Source organism: Brassica napus, chromosome C1, assembly GCF_020379485.1.
Source record: "Brassica napus cultivar Da-Ae chromosome C1, Da-Ae, whole genome shotgun sequence".
In the NCBI taxonomy this organism is placed as follows: Eukaryota; Viridiplantae; Streptophyta; class Magnoliopsida; order Brassicales; family Brassicaceae; genus Brassica; species Brassica napus.
Window position 1 is genome coordinate 15693924 of NC_063444.1, and position 20194 is coordinate 15714117.

Here is a 20194-nt window from a genome sequence, read left to right on the forward strand (position 1 = left end):
ACCGAAAAACCAAAATAAATATAAATTATAATGATTGTAATATTTTAGAAAATTAAAAACCAAAAAAAAATCCAACCCGAAACCGAATCGATATCCAGATTAAACAAATCTACGTTTTCTTATTTGAAAAATAACCAAATTAATAATCTCATTCAGCGGGTTATGCTGAAAGCAGATTATTGTCTTTTTTTGCCAACGCTGTGTGACTATTGTCTACAGCGCGTGACACGAGGCAAGTTACTAAAAAAAAGCATAAAATAAAATAACTCAGGAAAGTAATATACGTGTACGAGTATCCAGAACCACTTGTGGAGCTCTAAGATTTTATGGCCTATATAAATGGTGGTGTGTCTCTCAATCCCAACACCATTTCCTAAAGAGAAAGACAATTTAAAAGGCAGAGAAACTTCTAGATTTTCCGGCGAATCCTTTGAGAAGAATATATATCCACTATAACTTCTGAACATGATTTCTGTTGTTATCATCACTGAGCTACTGCTCGAGTACACGGCGGCCCTCGCGAAACTCACAGCTGGTATTCTTCCTAGACGGCGAGGTGACGGAGATGTTGTAAGGATCGGTGGTTTCTCTCTGCGTTGTCCTCCTAGATCGTCGCCTATTCCAGATTTCTCTTCTCATCTCGTTGACTTCTGATATGCGCCCCAAAGGACTTCTTTCAGATCTCAGTGTTGTGCTTTCACCGGAGCTACTAGGATATTGTGACGGCCGAGACTTTTTATTTTCCCTCTGATCGTGTCTCTTTTTCTGTAACTTCTTTTTTTAGCTGAGGAAGCTTCATCTAGATTCTTGATCATAGCTTTGTAAAATTGTATCAACAATCCAATTATAAATAGAGGTTGATGAACTCTTGATCTTACAGTGTTTCTTAATTTTGACCTTTTCATTCTTATTAAAAAATATATTTATTTCGGCTGTGGGATGAGAATCTCGCTTTCGCGTTTCAGACTGAACATATGCTGTAAAGCCTAACCTTAGTGTCCATAGGGCAAAGCGGGAAATCCTTCTGTTCTAGTTTCACTTTTCTGTCAAGACGCATTTGTCTGTTTAGCTTCTGTTAATTCACTTTTAAACCAACGTAGCTTGTAGGCTCGTAGCTATATGGTCCCAAAGTAATCAACTTGAGTTAGTAACTTGTTAACTATCGCTTTTACTTGAATGTGTTCAGTAAAGTTAGTGAAGTGACTAAAGACAGGACTAGAGAACTTACTAGAATTAATAAGTAATTTATATTTTCAGACAAATAAAATAAAGTTCAAAACAAATGAAACAATCGCATGTAATTATATTTTCAGGATTTTTTCATACTTTAAATATTAATTTTTGTAGGATAGTAAATCTGTAAAATTCATTTGCAGTTAATTTCCTACGTTGAAATGATTTGCAATCGTCCTATGGACCATTAATTTTGTATAATGTTATGCCATCTCTCAATTTGGTCTGTTTGGACCAGTAGGTCAGCTGGATCAACTCAGACAAAAGTGAATATCCATCAACCATTATCAGCAACAAGGTCACAGTAACTTCAGAGGTTGATCCCTTAAATACAACACCTACCAGTGAATTTGAGAGTCCTTCTCGTTTTACAATTCTAGGAGATGTGGATGAAGCTGGAATTGAGCCTTCAAGCTCGTGTAACTTCACAAGAGGTGGGAGAGAATCAAAGCCTCCTATCAAATACCAAAGTATGGAAAGGAATACGGTTCATGGGAGAGACAAGTGTGGTTGTCGCGGCCGAGGCTCCTCTCACTAGATATTGTATTTCATACCATTGATGGTCTATCTTACCTTTCCCATACTTTTGTTTTCACTGGTCTGGGATTGAATTCGCTCATGAAGTTTGTTTCATGAAAACTTTTCCCGACTATAAGACCTTTGGGTCTTATCCTGTAATTGTTTTAGTTTAAATTTGAATGCTCTTTGTCAAAAAAAAAAACACAAGAGATGGGAAAGAAAATTTATGGACCTCGCTGGTCATCCAATATCCACACAAGAGTTGGGCAAGAAAACTATTAATACTCGTGGGGCATAAAAGTCAGGTTTATCGTCTTCCTCCAGTGGACCACACCATTTGAAGCCGATTTACTAGTATCTTTGAAATTGATATATGTGGTTATTTAGACTGTTAATATGTGGTAGGGTATGATATGCTCAGTCAATGCATGTGTGTTTTCTTTCTCAAATAATTGAAATAATCAAAAGGAGATTATCTAATTTCGTTCATATTGATTTAATTGATAAAATATGTCAACATTGTAGTTACATTGATGTATACATGTAGAAAGGGAAAGAGATATTCGAGAAATTTAAAGAGGGAAAATAATGGTTAGGTGGATAGATGGGAGTGTCAAAAGCAAAGTATATGGATTTCTAGAGACAACACCACACACATCAAACTACTCGTAGACGTGTCTCTATATTTAGGACTATATGGAGTTGTGGATGTGGTTATTTCCTTACTCCTTATTTTTCAAATCTCGCAATTATGCAATAAAGACAAATCTTTTGATCACTTACAATTTTCAGGCGTCTTTCTCATGTAGCTTAGGCCTAAACCGGCTTTCACACCTATCTTTATTCTTATCTTCCATAATGGGTATAGCTTATTTTTGTTAATCAATGTTCTATGTATTCATTAGTTACCACTAGAACATCATTCGGTTTGTTGCTTCTATATCGCGTGTGTATGCGTTATGATTTCAAATCTATTTACCCAAAAAAGTTGTTAAGTGTTTGTATATAATTATGTATCAAGGGTATCATTTCTATTTTGAGGTCTACTGAAACCTAATACTGTAGTTGCTTATGCTATCTTATCTAGTTAAAGCTTTGATCTCCGATCAAACCTTTTATTGTTCTAAGAGGGTTCTTTTTACTTTTTTTTGTGTGGCCCTCTTAGGCACATCTGCAATGTTTAGCATCTATAGATTCACTAGGATTTGATTTCTTCAGAACCTATTGTATCTCTTTGTATCATTACTCTGTTAATGAAGATTCACATACTTAACAAAAAAAAAAGGGTAGTGCATGCATACATAAATATGTAACCTGATATTTTGTACTAGTGATGTTTCCGAGTCACGTTTTGGGTACAAGCTTGATATAATACACATATCAGCTGTCAAAACAAACGATCTACATCCATTGTTATTATAATTTTCCATATCTTTTATCTTTCAAAAGATTATCAATGTAAAATCGTCGCATTTAGTTGGTGTTCTTGGATTTATCAAAATGATTAAGCAGTATTTCAGTAAGACACTTTATATAAAACGTTATAAGTGTAAGGAATTGTGTATATGAAAGCTGCGGTGCACAACTTGATCCACGATCGTCTTTATTCGGGTTGAAGGAGTTTGTATCCATGTGACTGTTTTCATATATAAATGCTGCTGGTCAGTTGATCCCCGAATCAAATAGCAAATAGCATCCACTAATAATCAACACACTTTTATGATTTAACTCTCCAAATTTGGTATCCCAACCTAAAGTATCTAACGGCATCCACTAAATTGGAAAAATCTATGGCTTATATAGTTATATGGGAAGATTCAAAATAATTGGGTAGAAAATTCTTACCTTGAAGAGTAGTCTGAACAAAATGTAAAATGTCATTTCCCTTCTTCTTTCCTTTGCCCTGTTATTTTCATAATAAATCAGAAGTTTGGAACAGACAATAACGATAATAATAAATGGAGACAGCAATTAGAATGATAATTTATTGTTATCTTTATTGTAAGTAGATTTAAAAAAATAAAAATAAAGAAGTGTACACTTTTGTTTATGAGGTTAATGACATTAAATTTTATTGATTAGGATTTAAGAACAAGTTTTTTTATAGTTAGTTTTGTTAGACATAGATAAAATATAGTTTGACTTGAAGTTTAAAGTAATTACTGATTCAAAAAAGAGTTGAAATTTAGACTACTAGCCTAATTTACATCATCACCGCAAAACAAAGAGGCAAACTGACAAAGTATTATAAAGAGACCTTTCACACGCGATTTGGCGGCCTGTGTGAAACTAGCCAAGAGACTTCTTCCTAAGACGCCCGCCGTTCATGTATGGAGCCACCTTTATCACTTAATATTTTGATATTAAGCGATGATTGACAATTAGTTGTAAATTAACAACTAAACTCCACTTCAGATTCAATAAGAGGGTCAGCTCAAAACACAACAACAACATTTTGGGTATACTATTAATTCTCGTATTATCAATTCAATTCGCTACAACTTGCTACAGCCATCGCTGGACCAATTCTGACATGCCTATCTAGTTAACACACTGAAAACAATCAACTTCCATCAATATCTTTTGTAAGATTTGATTGCCAATAATTATAAACTTGTAATTGGTTGATAATAATTGGTCCTTTTTGTCTAGTGATATCTAATTTTCTTAGCGACAAAATCTCTAGAGTTATTGAACATTAATTTTTGTTTTACTCCATTTCTAAAATGAAGACTTTTTGGAGGCCGTGTTCAGTTTAGACACACTGTATTGAAACAATATCCAATGTTTGGTGTCCTAATAGCAGCATTAACGCGGGTTGTTAGGGAGATGCTTATGTGATTTTTGGTTTAAAAAAAAGAAGAAAATGATGTTATTAACCAAACATTGACTTTTAATTAAGCTCAGGAAACAGCGGTGCTTGCCAACACGTGTCACTCTCTCAGCACTCCGCGTTTCTTTCTCTCTCTCTCTCACGAAACATAAGTCGTTTGTGTTTCTCTCTCGACGACTCCGCCATCTTCTCTCTAGACGAAACCAATCTCTCCGTCGACTCCACCACGATGGCTGAGTGATCAATCACGGCTGATGTCGCCTCGTGTCTCTCGATCTCCCTGAAGGCTCCGTGATCAATCGGCGCTGATGTCCCCTCGTGTCTCTCGGTCTCCTCGACACCTCCTCGACGACTCCGCGACGATGATCTCTCCTGGTCTCTGTCGATCTCCTCGACGACTCCGCGACGACTCCGCGACGACTCCGCGACGATGATATCTCCTCGTCTCTCTCTCTCTCTCTCTCTCTCTCTCTCTCTCTCTCTCTCTCTCTCTCTCTCTCTCTCTCTCTCTCTCTCTCTCTCTCTCTCTCTCTCTCTCTCTCCTCGACGACTCCGCCATCTTCTCTCTAGACGAAACCAATCTCTCCGTCGACTCCACCATGATGGCTGAGTTATAAATCACGGCTGATGTCGCCTCGTGTCTCTCGATCTCCCTGAAGGCTCCGTGATCAATCGGCGCTGATGTCTCCTCGTGTCTCTCGATCTCCTCGACGACTCCGCGACGATGATCTCTCCTGGTCTCTGTCGATCTCCTCGACGACTCCGCGACGATGATATCTCCTCGTCTCTCTCTCTCCTCGACGAATCCGCCATGAATCTCCTCTACGAAATCAAAAAGAAAGGTAAAGAGACAGACATATATGTCTCTATCTTTGTTTATGTCTCTGTCTAATGATATGTCTCTGTGTTTGTTTCTTCAGATGGACGGACCAAGAGACGGAGGCTGGTCAAACGAGACAACAACAATGAAGCGTCTGTGATTCAGGTAAAATTTCAACATGATTTGATTGAACGTTTGATAAAAAGACTTGGTTTATATTGTAACTGAGTTGAGATAGTATGAACTGAATGGTTTCATGTCCTAATTGTTTAAGAGTTCTCAATTGAATCGGGTCTCATGATAGCGGTTCTGTTTATCACTTGTTTCATGAATGGTTCTTGTCTTTATTGTTTAAGAGTTATATTAGATTGAAATAGCTTTTATCTGAATTGAATCGAGTGTCCTGAACAATGATTTGTTTCTGTTTGTTTGTCTCTCTATCTCAGTTTTTCATTGTTGTTTTGTTTTTGCTTGTCTGTCTGTGTCTTGAGCTCCATCACTGAAGCAAAACAGGAAGGATCGTCTGCAACCAGAGGAGTTTATTCCCCTGCGCAAAACATGTAGATGTTTAAAACTTTTACTGCCATTGAAAGCTTTATGGTTAGGTAGTTAATGCGTTTGGTGTGTTTGCATTGATGTTGTTAGTTAGGTTATTTAAAACTTGCTGTAGTTAAATGACTTTCTTTGGTTTGAATTGCCGATAATAAATTTTTTGCTTTAGTTTGAAGTGTCTAAATTTGAGGTTGATTATGGTTGTGAAACGGTAATAAATGGGAGTTAGATATATGTCAACTCGTAAACTCTTTTAAAACTCCTTCATTCTCATCCATCTAAAACAGATTCCTATCTGTTTTTTCTCTATTCTCTAACCTCGGAAATGGAATTTAATCCTTTTACTGAGCCTTCAAACTTTGTTGACCTGCTTAGCAGTCAACAGAATGTGGTCTTTGGTAATGTACCCGAGTCACAGCTTCCCTTCTTTGCCAGTCAAGACACACACGATTCGAACATTGGTGAAGAGACTCAAGGCAGTCGTAAGGAGAGGAGGACGTGGTCTCCAACTGACGACATTGTGCTCATAAGCTCGTGGTTAAACACGAGCAAAGATGCAGTAATGGGGAATGAACAGAGGTCTATTGCATTGTTATACAAACACAAGACCATCTCCTTTCTTCTCATTGTTATACAAACACAAGACCATCTCCTCTCTCATTCTCACCAAACCATCTCTTCTCTCATTCTCACCAAACCATCTCCTCTCATTGTTTCTTCACGAGTTCTCACCAAACCAAAATCACTAATCATATGGCTTCATCTTCTTCTCAAAACCTTTTAGATGAAGCTTTTGATGACAGATTTGATGAAATCTTTGATCAACGTTTTGATCAAGCCTTCGAAAAACTTGTCATTGGTGGTGATGAAGATGTACGAGGTAGAAAAAGAAAAAAATGACTTTATATCGAAAGAAATCGGGAAGAAGGCAATGAACGTTTATGGAATGATTATTTCAGTGAAACGCCAACGTATCCTGGAAATTATTTTCGACGACGTTTTCGAATGAACAAGCCATTGTTCATGCACATTGTTGATCGACTCTCGAACGAAGTTGACTTCTTTAACCAAAAGAGAGATGGTCTTGGAAGGCTTGGTCTCTCAACACTCCAAAAGTGTACAGCAGCTATCTGTGTCTTGGCATATGGTACTGCGGCGGATGCGGTCGACGAATACCGCCGGCTCGGTGAAACGACAACTCGGTCATGTGTGGAGAATTTTGTGGAGGGAATAATTTATTTGTTCGGAGATGAATACCTACGAAAATCAACACCGGATGATCTTCGACGTCTACTTGATATAGGAGAGTATCGTGGATTTCCCGGGATGATAGGAAGCATCGATTGTATGCATTGGGAGTGGAAGAATTGTCCCACTGCTTGGAAAGGACAATATTCTCGTGGTTCGGGCAAACCAACAATCGTATTAGAGGCGGTTGCTTCATATGATCTCTGGATATGACATGCGTTTTTCAGACCTCCAGGTACCTTAAATGATATCAATGTTCTTTGATGACATAATAAAGGGTCAAGCTCCGCAAGTTACCTTCTCGGTTAATGGAAGAGAGTATCATATGGCTTACTATCTCACCGATGGTATTTATCCGAAATGGACAACTTTTATCCAATCTATTCCAATACCACAAGGACCGAAAGCGGTTTTATTTGCTCAACATCAAGAAGCTGTCCGAAAAGATGTCGAGCGTGCTTTTGGAGTCTTGCAAGCTCGCTTTGCCATTGTTAAAAATCCAGCACTTTTTTGGGATAAAGTCAAAATTGGTAAGATTATGAGGGCATGTATCATACTCCATAATATGATAGTAGAAGACGAACGAGATGGATACAGTCAATTTGATCTTTCCGATTTCCAACACGGAGAAGACAATGGAAGTTTACATGTCGATCTCACGTATTCTACAGATATCCCTACAAATATCGCCAATATGATGGGTGTTCGAACTAGACTTCGTGATCGACAAATGCATGAACAACTGAAAGGTGATTTGGTTGAACATGTGTGGCGTAGATTTGAAGGTGATGAAAACAACCAATGAGTTCACACGTTTTTTTCAAATTTATCTTCTTTATTGATCTAATCTATTTTAATATGTTTTTAAAATCTATGTTTAAAATGTTATCTTTTAATATGTCTGATGTAATAAATAAATTTTATCAAAAAAAAATTAATATTTTATTTTCTTAAGCACTCCATAACAAGCACCTTGCATTGGAGGATCAATATATACAAGTTTCTTAATCAAATGCTTAAATCCTACTTAATAATAAAAAAGTGATTAAGCACCCTTAATGGGGTGCTCTGGTTAATGCTGCTCTAAGAGGACAGCATGTATCCTTTTCAATTAGTTCATTATTGACTTGTTGGAGATTCCAGAACCAATGGTATCGCACAAATTCAAATTTTATACTTCTATTTCTTTAAAGCACAAAATCACCTATAAATCTGCATTCCTTCTTCAGAATATTCATTTCCTCTTCATTCTCCACTTCCAACACAAATAAACAATCTTTCAGATATCCATTGGAATTTCATTCCACAAGAACATTCATATTCTCTAGGTTATTCCACGAGGAGAAACTTTAGCTGTGCAACTCGCTTTCTACACAATGCTTTCACTAGTGATATTTGCTGAGTTACTTTGCGAGTACACGACTGCTCTCACCAAAATAGCTGCCGGAATCATTCCTCGACGTTCCAATGATCGCCGGTGAGATATTCGCATCGGCTGTCTCTCCTTGCCTCGTCCTTCCTCGTCACCTGTTCCGGACTTCTCCACACATCTCGTTGACTTTTGAGTTCTAATTCGTTAAGATTGTAGCAGCCACGTTAGAGATTTTTTCGTGTCACAAGACTCACAACTCTGTTATTCTTCTATCTTTGCATAACTTGTAATCTCTTAATGAGCAAATTAAAAAAGAGTGTCTTCTGTGTATAGTAGTAATAAAGTACAAACGAAAAGCGAAGGTAAAGCAGAAATGAGGTTTTATTCATTTTATTAAGTATAATATTCAGCTAAAGATGGGGGCTGAGTTACATACAATATTCATAATATAATATTCATCAATCTAGCTTCTGCCATTGGAAACCCCAAAACTCCATCAGAAAGTCCTTCACTTGTTGTTTGGTGTTTTACAAAGGCGAGCAGCAAGACTCCTGTTTACTTGCGGTGAAGCTCCCGTAAACGGTTCCACCTTCTTTCCGCCGATGCTTCACAATGCGATTCGTAAGCAATAGGCGTCCAATGTGGGCAAGGCGCAGCCACATCACATACATAACAGTAGCACTACACACACCAACAACATTAAAAAGACAATCATCAAACTCTTGAAGCTCAGAAGAAAAAAAACATGTTTCCAAACATCAAACATAACACATTAGAAAATAACACCAGATCTGTCTTACGTTGTTACAATGGAGTTGGTGATTGGTTGATCCAAATGGATATTTCAAGCAGAGATGCCTTGGGTGTGGGTAATCCCTACAAGCCACCTGAAAGCACCAGATTCAATCACAAAACCCTAAATTCAGTAATCAATGCGAAAAAAGCCCTAAACTTTACAGAAAATCAGAACAACCCATGAGTTTTTTTTTTTTTTAACCTGGCCTTTCTCATGGACAATCGCCACGTCATCGTCACTTTCTGGGTTTTCAGAGGAGGAGAGCTTCTCTGAGTCAAACGAATCGTTGGGATCGAAATCGAGGATAAAGCAATCCTCTTTCTCCTCGAAGATCTTCATGTCTTGTCTTTGTTTAAGACAGAAGATGCCCGTGAGAGGTGTATCGTCTTCTTCTTCTTCTTCTTCTTCCTTAGCGAGCTTCTTTCTTCTCTTGGTGATCGTCGTCTCCCGTGTAGTATTATTGGTTCGCTTCGTCCTCACCATCTTTCGAAATGACCGTTGCGCCTCCACTGCAGTTTTGAGGTTTGAGAAGGAGTGATGAGCGATTCAGTTTCGTCTCGAGTTCAATTTAAATATTAAATTGTTTTGAATATCGATCAAGCGCAATTGTTAAGGGCTTTGGTCCGTTAAGTGAATATGGGCTTAATAGACAGCCATACATTCGGTTCGGTTCATAGAACACAATAGATCGTGCGGCTGAGATGTCTCATTGACAACTCACCAACAGGGTATAGAACTTGTATATTCAACCCTTTGTCTGTAAATTGTAAACTTAAAAAGTAATAAATGGAATAAATAGGAATAGAATAAAATGCATGCAATGTACATTGTACTAAAACAATTGAATAGATTCATTCCATTTACTGTTTATCAAAAGTGGAATGTTTTGATTTGAATACAACTGGATTATCAATCTTTGGAATGAAATAATATGGGATTACATATTCTATTAATTGCAAGGATTTTTGACCATTTATCTTGACTGGAATAAAATGAATGAAATGTAATAGAAAAATAGAATAGATTTATTCTATTTAATTTCTATTTAATTTTAATGACTGTAATTGAATCAATATTTGGAATGAAATAGTTTGAAATGACGTATTTCATCAAGGAAATGGAATATAATACCTATTGCATTAGTTATATAAATAAATAAAAATGCAAATAAAACGAATCTATAACAAATGTGATAATGAATGAATGAAATGATAATTTAAATATATTTTTAATGTATTCCATTCATTTATCCCATTTTTTTATTCTATCGATTCCTAAAATATTTACCAAGTTGCAGATGTTGTAATTTTTTTTTTGTGTGTGTGGAATTTATGGAATTATCATTTCATTCAACAACATTATATTTCAAAAATAAGTGATCTAATTACAGCCTTTAATTTGTTAATGGTCTCCTTTTTTAAGTTATACAATTTAATCACAATATTAATATATTACAGCCAAACTCAATAGAGTTTTAAGTATTTGATGCTCTTACAATATTAAGCGAATAGGGAAACCAATTGTGTTGCCCAAAAAAAAAAGGGAAACCAATTGTAGCTGAGAATTCGGCCAAAAAAATCACGTACTTTGCACGAATTGCCAAAAGAAACCTGGACATATTGGCTGGCCAATAAAACACTGAACTTTTATTGACTTTTTTAGTTTATTAAAAAACTTACGATTGACTGACCAGATCACACCGTTAACCGAGTTAACATATAATTTAGACGACATTAAGTCGAAGTTAATTTTGGGTGTTAAAGTATACGACGTCGTTTCATCTCTTTGTCTGATTAAAGACAAATGAATGAAACGTCGTCGTTTTATATATCTTTGTTATTAAAAATATGGGCTTCCATCGAATCGAACCCGTGCACTCGAGTTTAATGGTAGGGGTTTTTGCCACAGAAGCATCGCGTTTTCCACCCTTCTTCGCCGATCTCTTTGGTTCAGACACACTCCCATCACCACCTTTTCCACCCTTCTTCGAGTGTTGAACCACTTCTTCACTCCCACCACCATTTTCATCCCTGTTCGACTGTTGAACCGCTTCTTCACTCCCGTAATCGAAAGTCCTCAACGCTCCTCCCCAAATCATTACCTCCCTTCCATTCCTTGTGAATTTCGTCTTTACCATCTCTTCACACCACGAGACTACATAGCCTTAGGGTTTTCACAGAGAAAAATCCAGAAATCGATTTGGATTTCTGAGAAATTAGGGTTACGTTTTGTTTTATTTCAATCATCCACATCTTTTGATCAATAAAAAGAAATATGTATGGTAATCTTCTGAAAAGTCCACTAGCTCAATGGTAAAAACCCCCTAAAGACCACGAGTGCAGGAGTTCGAGTCCAACCAACAACAATTTTAATTAAACAAAACGACGTCGTCTTGAGATTTTGTCTTAAACAAAACAACTGGATGAAACGACATCGTTTCACTAAACGGCAGTATTTAACGGTGAGTTAACACTGTCTTAACTGTCGGTTAACGGTGTATTAATCTGGTCAGTCAATCGTAAGTTTCTTAATAAAATTAAAAAAGTCAATAAAAGTTCAGGGTTTTATTAGTCAGGCTCGAGTACAGGTTTTTTTTGGCAATTCGTGAAAAGTTCGTGATTTTTTTGGCCGAATTCTCAATTGTAATTTGTTAAAGTTCTCTGATTGAGATGTAGAAGTACAACGGGACGGGACACAGTAGTAAGCCCGATTATGAGCGTTTATAATAAAGTCCAATTGAATTATTATAAAGGCTTTCATATAATAGTAGGTTAATGGAATGCTTTGATCACCATTTTGTTTTGTCTGTCTTGAAATTGTCATGGTTAACTTAAACTAATACTAGTGTTACAAAAAAAAAAAAAAAAAAAAAAAACTTAAACTAATACTAATAAATTGATATGTCCATAGTATATGTTATAAGGTTTAAAAGAATTGATTTTGCTATCTATATCATTAAAGTGAATTTACTTTTTTCGTCACACATCGATTTAGAACTCCAGAGTTAATCGTGCTTAAGCTGGAGTAACAAAAGAATATGTGACCTATCGGAAATTGATTCGCGATACCGTGTAAGTGAAACCAAAGCACGAAAAAATGTCATGTGGTGATTGCAGGGTTAGTAAACAAAACTTTCGAGCATTCGAAAAATTAATGCATCGCCTGTCAGACGGGATCGGGCCCACGGATCGAGTGAGCGGGTGTGAGAGGTCCATTAACCGTGGGCGATCAGGATGTTACAAGTGAAATCAGAGCCAAATCCAGACGAGTGTGGAGTAAGTGAGGGCTTACATTAACATGGATAACGATCCCTAGAGCGCAATAGAGACGTTGCGTTCTTTGAGAGGGAGTGAATTGTAACATCCCGGTTTGTGGTATATATTTGAAGGCTTAAGAGAATTGATTTAGCTACCTATGTCACCAAAGTGTATTTACTTTTTTCGTCACACATCTGTTTAGAACTCAAGAGTTAAGCGTGCTCGAACTGAAATAATAAAATGATGGATGACCTATCAGAAAGTGATTTGCGATACCGTGTAAGTAAGACCAAAGTACGAAAAAATGTTATTTGGTGACTGCATGGTCAGTAAACAAGACTTTCAAGTATTAAGCAAAAATAGTGTACTACCCGTTAAACGGGATGGAATCCAAGGACCGAATGAGCGAATGTAGGAGGTCCGTTAGCTGTAGGCGATCGGGGCGTTAGGTTTTATTCCACCACAATTTTTAACGACATGATAGTAACCAGTCATTGTCAAAAACCATAGTTGTCTATGCATTGCATGAAACAAGAAGGCTGCTTAGAGCATCTCCATTAGGGGTTCACTCTCCAATCTCTCATATTTTCCAAAAAAATAAAATATTATAATATTTATGGACTCCACTGATTTTATGAACCTATCTCGCAGAGGTGCTTCCTTGTGAACCCGTTTCATCAATGTTTCGCGGGCTTCACGCCACGTAGCGGCCCGCGATTGGCTCAGTTAATTATTTTTAATTTTTTTAAAAGATAGAACGAAAAAAAATAAAAATAATAATAATCAATTATGTTGTTTTGGTAATCGAGTCCCCTTAAGTTTCACTAATGGGATGCTGTTAGGCCATCCATAGCGATAAAACATTCTTCCCAGTTTCTTAAGACATATTTTAACATTTAAATAAAGTTTTCTACTCAAATGATGACATAGACATATGTGTCAAAAGTTTATCATGGAGAAATTGTAATACAGTTTCTGGGAAGAGCTGGATGTTCCTTCTCTTTCTTTCTTTTTAACTGGTATTATTTTTTATTTAATTTACCATGAGAGACGGACTAACAATGCGCATGTCCTTATGGAATTGTACATATTATTCTTCTTTTTTTTTTTTTTTGTCATCTACTTTACAAACTCATATAGACTCTGTGAACCAAACTGAGAGATCTTGATCCATGTGAACTACAAAAGACGTTTCTTTCCTAGCGCTACGGGCTAAGCTATCCGCCTGCTTGTTCTGCGTTCTTGGGACATAGATAATCTCTGCACAGGAAAAACTCTCCTTCAAGCTGTTTATATCCTCCAAATAACTTGCAAATGCTGGCCAACCCTCTGGTGTTGAAACCATCTTCACCAATTGAGAACAATCTGTTGCAAACGTAACCTGAAATTGTCGTAAGTTTTTCATACATTCCATTGCCCATAACAAAGCTTCCATTTCTGCATGAAGTGGAGAAAGGGACGCCCGGACATTCCTTGCACCCATCAAACCCGCAAATCCCTCTAGAGTACTATACCATCCTTGTCCTGAGAAAATATCATTGTCTTTCCAGGAACCATCCGTAAAACACCATCTTCCTGGGATTGACGGAAGAACCATTGCACCAACCTGTTGAACTCTCTTTTCATCAGTCAGAATTTGCGACTCAGCCCAAAGCTTTGATTCCGTGTCAGCCAGTTTAAGGGTATCTAGCGGATCTACATCCATATTACTAAAGACTTTATTATTTCTTCCCTTCCAAATATACCATAGTATCCATGCAAACTGATGATCCTCCATCTGTGGAAGCACTCTCCAAAAAAGATGATCCATATTCACAAAGAGGGAACTTGTCGGAAACATATTTGGATTTGTTGGAATCTTTGAAAGAGCCCATGTCTGAAGTGCAGGAGGGCATTCAAAAAACACATGGTTGATTGATTCCTCCTCCGCACCACATCTTGCACAAACAATGTCTCCGGGTATCCCTCGCTTATGCAGATTTTTCTTGACTGCTATACACCCTGTCACCAATTGCCATAGGAAATGTTTAATCTTTGGTGGACACCGTATTTTCCAGCAATGTGCCTTCAAAATATCCACCGTAGGTCCAAACACTACTGGTGGTTTTTCCCTATCTGGATATATCCTTTCCACCTGATATCCAGATTTAACCGTGTATTTTCCATTATTTGTGAAATGCCATCCATCTTTGTCTGCCATCCGAGTCCTACTCAAAGGTATACTCTCTATTAATTTCACATCCTGTGGGTCCACCAAAGCCCGAATCGCCTGCGAATTCCATCTTCGCAAATGAGGATCAATAAGCGAATCCACTGTAAGGTCTGAGTAAAGATTGTGTTGATTTTTATTTGCTGGTCTCGGGCGAGTGGTTGGGAGCCAAGGATCATTCCATACAGATATGGAGGATCCTGTTCCCACCCTTTTGATTAGTCCTTTGCTTACCAGAGATCTAGCAGAAACAATACTCCGCCAACCATAAGACGGAGAGTATGAACGAATCGGTTCCAGGGGTGAAGCATTCCTGTAATACCGACCTTTAAAAACTCTAGAAAATAGAGTATCTGGCTTTTCTATCAGCCGCCATAATTGTTTGCCAAGCATTGCAGTGTTAAAGTCAGTGATATCTTTAAACCCTAAACCTCCATCTTCCTTACTGACACATACTTTGTCCCATGATTTCCAATGCATTCCTCTTGTGCTACCGCTTGGGCTCCACCAAAACTGAGCTACCGCACTCGTCAGTTTTTTTGCAGTAGCCTTGGGTAAACGATAGCACGACATCACATGATTTGGCAGAGCCGTAATCACGGATTTGATGATCACCTCCTTTCCTCCTTTTGTAAAGAACTTAAAAGTCCAACCATTGACCCTATTATTTAACCGTTCCTGAACAAAGACAAAAACTTGTATCTTAGAACCTCCAAGACTCTCCGGTAATCCTAAGTATGTTCCCATTCCTCCCAAATTTTGAATGCCCAAAACATCCCTTAGCTCCTGTCTGACAGATTCTTCAATTTTGTGTCCAAATTGAATCGAAGACTTATCAAAGTTTATAAGTTGACCCGAAGCTTTCTCATATTCCTTTAATATCCTTAGAATAGTATGACATTCCTCCTTTTGAGCTTTGCAGAAGAAGAGACTATCATCCGCAAAAAGCAGATGTGATATTGATGGGCATGCCCTGGCCACCTTTATTCCTGTTAATTGTTTCTCCCTCTCCGCCTTCTTAATATTTGATATCAGAGCCTCAGTACACAGAATGAATAAATAGGGAGATAAAGGATCTCCTTGTCGTAAGCCCCTCTGTGGTATAATAAGTCCTTTTGGTTGGCCATTCAAAAGAACCCGATATTGAACTGATGATATGCATTCCACCATTAGTTTAATCCAATGCTCATGGAACCCCATCTTTTGTAATAATGCCTTAATAAATGCCCATTCAACCCGATCATAAGCCTTACTCATATCCGTTTTGACTGCCATATACTTGCCTTTACACGCCTCATTAGTCCGTAATCCATGAAACATTTCCTGTGCTATAAGGATATTATCAGAGATCAGTCGCCCTGCCACAAATGCTGATTGCGTTTCTGAAACTAGGGAAGGCAGCAATACCTTCAGCCGTTGACACAAAACTTTCGAAATAATCTTATACCCTACATTACATAAGCTGATAGGTCGCAACTCAGTCATCCTTGTAGGTCTCTCCGTCTTTGGAATCATGCAAATATTAGTAATATTTAACCTTGAATCCATTTCTCCAGACACTAAAAAATCATTCACCATCTCCACCAAATCCCCTTTAATAATATGCCATGAATGTTGAAAAAACAGAGCTGTCATGCCATCCGGTCCTGGTGCCTTCTCAGGATGCATCATAAACAGAGCCTCTCTGACTTCCTCCTCTGTCGCTATCCTCAATAATCGTTGATTCATCTGTGGAGTTATACCCGGTGTTACCTCTGAGAGAAACGCATCAAACTCCGATGGAGAGGTAGTAGTAAATAAATCCTCAAAATATTCAACCGCCACTCTCTCTATTCCAATGTCCTCTGTAACCCAATTTCCTTCCCCGTCATGTAACCCAACTATCCTATTCCTTACCCTTCGTTGCTTAGTTAAAGCGTGATAGAATTTTGTATTGAGATCTCCAGAAGAATACCACATATTTCTACTTTTCTGATGCCAATACTCTTCCTCATCCTTATATGCCTCTTGTAGCTTCCTGGACACCTCAATAATATCCTCTTGAGTTCTAGTATCATCTGTTTGTACCTCTTCCAACGCTTTCTGTAATTCCGATATTTTTTCCTTCCCATAAGGTGGATTATTTTTCCTCCATTTGGCTATCTCACGGCGACAGTGACTAATTTGTTCCACTACACCCGGTCTTGTGTCTCCATTATTATCAGACCATCCCAGTGTGATTGATTCTATAAGACCTTCCTTACCAACCCATCTTTTATCGAATCGAAACTGGCCTTTTCTCTTGGGGACTTTATCTTCTAGATAAGCCACCACAGGACGATGATCCGATGCCACCATCCCTAGATATTCTGTATAAGAACAGGGAAAAAGCGTATGCCATTCTTCATTTGCTAACGCCCGATCTAACCGACATCTAACCATAACTGCCCCTTTGCCCTTGCCCCTCCTTCCTTGCCATGACAACTTATTTCCTTTAGCCGGAAACTCAAGTAAACCACAATTCCTTATCATATTATTAAAAGGAACAAATGAACTCGCACTCCGTAACCCTCCCCCTTCTTTTTCATGATTTCCTGTAATCTCATTTAAATCACCAATAATAAACCAAGGTTCTGAACGCGAAATTCCAAATCTGGTTAATCGTTCCCACACTTGTTCACGCAAGTCTTGCACTGGTTCTCCATACACAAACGTCATATAAACCATTTTCCCAAGAGCCACTGCTTCCACATCTATCATCCGGTTACTTGAATATAACACGTTAACCTGATACTCATTATTATAATAAAGCGCTAATCCACCACTTCTTCCAACCGGATCCACTGTGACCAAATTATCAAATCCGAAATGACCTTGAAATTTCTGGACAAACCCAAAATTTTGCTTTGTCTCCGATAAAAATAAAAAATCCGGTTTGTGTTTATGCCATATCTCCGTTAAATAACTTATCGTCCACTTACTTCCTACTCCTCGGCAATTCCATCTTAATATTCTCATTTAAAAAACTCTTTTAAGCTGGCGAAAGTGGGTGTAATGAAACCCTGAGCTCTCCAATACCCTCCTTAACCCCTAATAGTTTTCCTTTTAAACTCCAATTAAAGCTCCTATATAACCCGTACAAAAATGAAAAATAAGGGTAGTCACTAGCCAATAACAATTTTCTAATATCCAATCTTCTCTTGGAATTCCTGAGATATCCAGCTAGCAACACATCCCTGCCCTTTCCCACAAGCTGACTCTGAGTCATTATCACCCAAGCCAAGATAGAAACGATAGAAATATAAAACTTTAGTGAGATGAGATGTGAAACTGTGATAATCTGTTCTAGTTCACATCTACTTTTATAGCAATTCCATATGCTTGTCCCCTCACACCAAATTCGAAACCCATTAAAACCATATCTCCTACAACAGATTCTGGAAATCGCAATCCGAGAATCAAGTATCCTGACAATAATTTCCAAGGTTCCATCGCTTAAAAGATCCAGTATCCCTCTATGCCATTCAGTATAATGATCTAATCGTGAGTCAATATCCATACTTTCAACATCCAGAGAGTAAAGGTCCGTTTTGATGAGAACAAAAATCATACCTCTGTAATCTTGTGATTGATCCTCTTGATTCCATGTCCAATCCAAAGATCTCCATAGAGGTATCCCTTCAAAACCCATATTTCCTCTATACCGTATGTCTCTTCGTAAGTCCCGTCGAGCCCGTTTCGCCGAAATTCCGTATCGAAACCATATCATCCCGATCTTGTTATCATGAGAAAGATCTGCTCGATTCCGTACCTTTCCTTCACTACCCGGATCCCACCTTCGAAAATCCATGGTTAACCTAGGTTTTAATCACCGTCGCCATCGCCACACATATTTTTATTGATTTTTTGGTTTTGTACATATTATTCTTCTAAAACATTGAATAATAAGTTGAAACTTAATTAAATGCAATAATATAGTATTTTATTTTTGCATAAACATGCAGTAGTTAAAAACATTCGAAACGATTATTAGATAAGCATGCTTAGACCATGCGCATCAGGGGATCATGACGGGGTCGTGGGCTCGAGTTCTTAGACCCGAATGATTTAAAGAAAATCAAAAATGGGTTTAAATCGACGAACCGGGCCTTACGCTTGAACCCGTAAGAGGCGAGTTCAAGCCACGCGTCGCTCGCTCACTTGCTTCTCCTTTCCGCGTCGACGAGGAAAAAAGCAGGGTATACGCGTTACACGATTCATTTCTCTCATCTGTGAAAAAAGCTAGGGTTTAATCTCTCCGAGGCGATAATTCGTGGTTGGGCGATTTCCGTCGTTTTTCTCCATCAAATCGATTCTGTTTTCTCTTCTCCACACTCTTAGGTCAGTATTGAGTAGATTGACGGTGTGTTAGCGTCGATTTTGTGTGCGATAGGGATTTGCGATGGGGTGATTTTAAATTGATTTGGGGAATTTTTTTTTTCAGGGTTTTTAATCGTTATGGGAGTTCGATTGAGGGTTCAGTTACTATTATTATTCCTTTATTATGTGCTAATAATTTGATTTCTGGATCCGGCAGAGGAGAGAAGACATTCACAGAGGCAACGGGATCACATAAACATGCTAGGGTTCGTGAGCGATTCAGAGTACGGGATTCCTAAAAAGTGTCCATGTGGTGGGAGAATCATCGGTGAGGTTCGCCGGAAGAACGAATACGACACTCTTCCGGGGAAGCGGTTCTTCACATGCAAGAACTACGAGGTAAGTTTGAATTTAAAGGCTTTGATTATCGTTTATGGGTTTACAAATTGAAAATTTTCTGATATTTGTTTATGTTGTAACCAAGGCTGATGGGTTCCACTATCGTCAGCCTTGGGTGATAAGTGTGCATGAGGAGATCGAAAGGTTGACTAAGCGGGTGGAGGAGGCTGAACAAGTGATGTTGGGGACGTCGAATCTCAGTAAACTGATCGACAGACTGGAGGTTAGTCAAAACACTTTTTCAATACTTTTGTGGTTTGTTTTGCGTGACTAACACTTTTTGTTTGATGTTTCCATTTCCAGGATCAGGTTAAAATCCTCTCTGACCAGGTAGATAACCTCACCGTGCAGGTTGCTACGTTGGAGAAGGTCTGCTTCGAATGAAAATCGAAGGTAAGACTCAACCAAACTTTAGATGTAGTTCGAAAATGGCTGTTACAAATTGTTGATTAGTATAACCAGTTTAGCTATTTAAGTAGTTTAATACAAAGCTAACTGGTTTTGAAAGTTAACTAGAAGTTATGAAAGCTTAAAAGATAACTACAACAATAACTAGAAGTACAACCCAAGTAAACTACAACGACACATAGAACTCTAACTACAACTTTTAAAAATCTA

The 20194-nt window shown here is 37.9% G+C and overlaps 2 protein-coding genes and 1 pseudogene across 2 annotated transcripts; 2 read left to right on the plus strand and 1 right to left on the minus strand.

The window, feature by feature from the left end:
• Positions 1-349: 349 nt before the first annotated feature.
• BNAANNG11940D lies at positions 350-877 on the plus strand. The gene has a single exon (XM_013873241.3). It carries the CDS (start codon positions 466-468, stop codon positions 652-654), a length of 189 nt encoding a protein of 62 aa, XP_013728695.1. The 5' UTR covers positions 350-465; the 3' UTR covers positions 655-877.
• A 6487-nt stretch (positions 878-7364) lies between these two features.
• Positions 7365-8907, plus strand: LOC106432397 (annotated as a pseudogene).
• Positions 8908-8940: 33 nt separating this feature from the next.
• LOC106432396 lies at positions 8941-18794 on the minus strand. Its single transcript, XM_022711733.2, has 4 exons — positions 18431-18794; positions 9575-9882; positions 9378-9464; positions 8941-9258 (listed from the first exon to the last, which is right to left on the minus strand). The coding sequence occupies exons 1-4, from the start codon at positions 18666-18668 to the stop codon at positions 9133-9135; spliced, it is 759 nt and encodes a 252-aa protein (XP_022567454.2). The 5' UTR covers positions 18669-18794; the 3' UTR covers positions 8941-9132.
• Positions 18795-20194: the final 1400 nt, after the last annotated feature.